The sequence below is a fragment of the Suricata suricatta genome, chromosome 4, assembly GCF_006229205.1.
Source record: "Suricata suricatta isolate VVHF042 chromosome 4, meerkat_22Aug2017_6uvM2_HiC, whole genome shotgun sequence".
In the NCBI taxonomy this organism is placed as follows: Eukaryota; Metazoa; Chordata; class Mammalia; order Carnivora; family Herpestidae; genus Suricata; species Suricata suricatta.
The window spans coordinates 69344062-69347530 of NC_043703.1; the positions used below are offsets into that span (position 1 = coordinate 69344062).

A 3469-nucleotide genomic window follows, 5' to 3' on the forward strand; every position below is an offset into this window, starting at 1 on the left:
GCGGCCCCGCGTCTCCGCGGCCGCCCCGCCGCCACCGAAGTTCTGGGGGTGGGGGCCGGGTGGCGGGAAGGTGTGCGGGGCCCGTCTCGCGCGGCGCCCCGACTTCCACAGATTAAAAAAAAAAATACTCCCCTGGTTGGTTGGGGGGGGGGGCAGAGCAGTGAGCAGGAGTGGCTTTTGTCCCTCATCCTTGTTTACTCGAAGAAACTTCAGACCGGACGTGTTTAGTCAGAACTGAAATACATCTCGGGGCCAAAACGATAGGAAACGAGGCTGCCTCGCGGTGGCAGCCGCACAAGTGCCGCCGCCACCCCCCAGCCTGGGTCCCAGCGCCGGAGCTTTCGGCCCCTCCCTCCTCCCGGCAAAGTTTTGTGCAGAGAGTGTTTTTACAGCCTTCGACGGGAAAACTTCGCATAGACGGGGATCCGGGCCCGTAATTTGGAGAAGCCTGCCCACTGGCGCTCTTCCCGATCTCCTGCCCGACGTGGTGCCGATCCGCCAGTCGGCCCCGCTCGTTTTGTGGTCTTCGGTTTTTGTGGATTTTAAAAAGTTTTTTAAATGTCCGGTTAGGTTCGGAGCAGATACACGCCGATGAGTGACGAGCACTAGGAGGACACCATTGTTGTCTGCGCTCTTCTGAGACCCCACTGAAGGACTGTTGTTTTTTAATGTTTTGTTTCCTTTTTGCTTGGCCTAGCCTCTTCTAGGAATTAGCTATCACTGCTAGGAATTAGCTATCACTGCCATTTTCTTGCTTGGTGTGTTAGGGGAGGTTCGTGCCACTTCCTCAGTTTACTCATCTGTGTTGAATAACCAATTTTGGTGTTCATTCACTCGCCACAAAGTTCAAGTGCTGGTGGAATCCCATAATTTTATCGCTAACCCCAATCATTGCTTTTTCTCTGTTTTTAGAAAATAATTAATCATGGGCAAAGGAGATCCTAAGAAGCCGAGAGGCAAAATGTCATCCTATGCATTCTTCGTGCAAACTTGCCGAGAAGAGCACAAGAAGAAGCACCCGGATGCTTCAGTGAACTTCTCAGAGTTTTCTAAGAAGTGCTCAGAGAGGTGGAAGGTAAGGGGATGTGAAGCACACCGAGGGAGTTTTTAAAAACTGAAATCCAAATCAAGATTTTCTTTTAAAAGCCTAGGTGCCGTTTGCAGAATGTGAGGAGGGACCTTAGAACAGGCTGCTGAGTGAATGGCATAGGACGCTGGTTTGGGTCATCTTAATACCTTTGTGACAGTTTGGTAAGATTTTGGTATGGATTTCAGTTTACAAATAATTCTTTTGTAGACCATGTCCGCTAAAGAGAAAGGAAAGTTCGAAGACATGGCGAAGGCGGACAAGGCCCGTTACGAAAGAGAAATGAAAACTTATATCCCTCCTAAAGGGGAAACAAAAAAGAAGTTCAAGGATCCCAATGCACCCAAGAGGCCTCCGTAAGTATCCTGCCTACTTTGAGGAGGGTTTTGCAGTAGAGTCAGATAGAAATTTAGCAAGCCACCTGGTGGGGTTGGAGTGTATCATCAGTTTCTTAGCTGATAGGTGGCTTGCTTTGGTATATTTGAATATTGTAAGTAGAACTGTCAGATGGGAGTTTCAGCCGGAGTATTTGAATTAAACATTGGCCTCCTTCGCTTCATCTATCTCCTAAATGTAACTTGTTTCTTGGAGAAATACCATCTGTCCAAAATACTTAATTTGTAGCATTGTTTTTTGGAGCTCTTGGATTTATTAATAGTACCTGTTCATCTAGTAGCATCACAAGGTAAACAGCTGTGAATGAAGGTTTGCCTGTGAAGGATATTTAGCATAATTTAATCTTTGCACCCTGTCCATTGCCTGGTAGAAATTAGCAGCAACTTTTATAGAATAGGACAAGACACGTTTCATTGTAAACTTAAAACTAAATTTCTCTTTTTAGTTCGGCCTTTTTCTTGTTTTGTTCTGAGTATCGCCCAAAAATCAAAGGAGAACATCCTGGCCTTTCTATCGGTGATGTTGCAAAGAAGCTGGGAGAGATGTGGAATAACACCGCTGCTGATGACAAGCAGCCTTATGAAAAGAAAGCTGCGAAGCTGAAGGAAAAATATGAAAAGGTAAGAAGTGTGGATTTGTTCGGTGTAACAATGAAAGGTATGCCAGATGTTAGGTTCTACTTGGTACCCCATCCCAATGTCCTGTTTTCTTGTGGATTTCTAAGAGTTTGGAGTGTAATGCAGTTTCCAGGTTAACTGCTCCTTTCAAAGTATGTAGAAGTCCAAATAAGTTGTGAGTTTTATTTTTTTATTTTTGACTTGGGTACGACAGCCATATGCTTATGCTGGTTTTAGTATTCTCCGATGTCTCCAAATTTATGGCAGTATTGATAATCACGGTTAGTCAAATGGTTATTTTAAATGGCCAGGCACATAAAAATAGTCCGGGCAAAATAGTAAAAGTCGTACTGTTGATAAACCTGTCCCGGCATGCTTGTGTTCCCTTCCTTCAGTAACAGAAATCCCAACTTTTGTTAATTAAAAAAAAAAGTTATGTTGATCTGTGTTATAAGTTGATAAAGAAAAGGCTAGATCTTCTATACTTTGAATAGGAGTATCAAGTTAAATTTTAGCTTATTTAGTCATCTGGAAAAATATTGGTTTCTAGGTGTTTGTTAATCACATGCTTTCTCCAAAAATTTTTTAACACAAAATTTTCTCCTATGGATTAGGGTCTGATATAAACCTGTAGAATGCTGTTTTGCATTCAGAAGGTGGCAGTGTCTACCCTTTAATCAAAGTCCCTACGTTGTAGTTTTATAAACAAAAGTTAGGATGTGGTACCTAATTGTACTTCAGTGAGGCATAAGGTCACAAATATTAGACCGTCATTCCATGAGTTATGGATTATTAATTGCCGTTCTCTCAGTGTTTTTATATGCATTCCTCAGTGCTAGTCATTTCTGGAGCTGGGGTGAGTGCAGATATATGGGATTTTCATGCAATTGGGATCTTGACTTTCCCTAAGTTACTCTTCTTCATCCCTTACTTAACTGTTTTGTCTTTCCTTCCACTTTTTCTTGACTTTATTTTGGAAGGATATTGCTGCATACCGAGCTAAAGGAAAGCCTGATGCGGCAAAAAAGGGAGTCGTCAAGGCTGAGAAAAGCAAGAAAAAGAAGGAAGAGGAGGAGGACGAGGAAGATGAAGAGGATGAGGAAGAGGAGGAAGATGAAGAAGATGAAGATGAAGAAGAAGATGATGATGATGAATAAGTTGGTTCTAGCGCAGTTTTTTTTTCTTGTCTATAAAGCATTTAACCCCCCTGTACACAACTCACTCCTTTTAAAGAAAAAAATTGAAATGTAAGGCTGTGTAAGATTTGTTTTTAAACTGTACAGTGTCTTTTTTTGTATAGTTAACACACTACCGAATGTGTCTTTAGATAGCCCTGTCCTGGTGGTATTTTCAATAGCCACTAACCTTG

General features: G+C 42.7%; 1 protein-coding gene across 2 annotated transcripts in view; it reads left to right on the plus strand.

Moving 5' to 3' along the window:
* HMGB1 (high mobility group box 1) overlaps positions 1 to 3375 on the plus strand; it is a 3951-nt gene extending 576 nt beyond the window's left edge. The window contains exons 1-5 of one of the 2 annotated variants that reach the window (XM_029938629.1): positions 181 to 772; positions 913 to 1075; positions 1298 to 1443; positions 1929 to 2103; positions 3081 to 3375. In XM_029938629.1, coding sequence (XP_029794489.1) covers positions 926 to 1075; positions 1298 to 1443; positions 1929 to 2103; positions 3081 to 3257 — 648 coding nt within the window. In that variant the 5' untranslated portion in view covers positions 181 to 772; positions 913 to 925 and the 3' untranslated portion in view covers positions 3258 to 3375. Of the gene's footprint in view, positions 1 to 180; positions 773 to 912; positions 1076 to 1297; positions 1444 to 1928; positions 2104 to 3080 lie in introns of those variants that run through there. The other variant, XM_029938628.1, reaches the window with a different exon arrangement.
* The last annotated feature ends 94 nt before the right edge of the window (positions 3376 to 3469 follow it).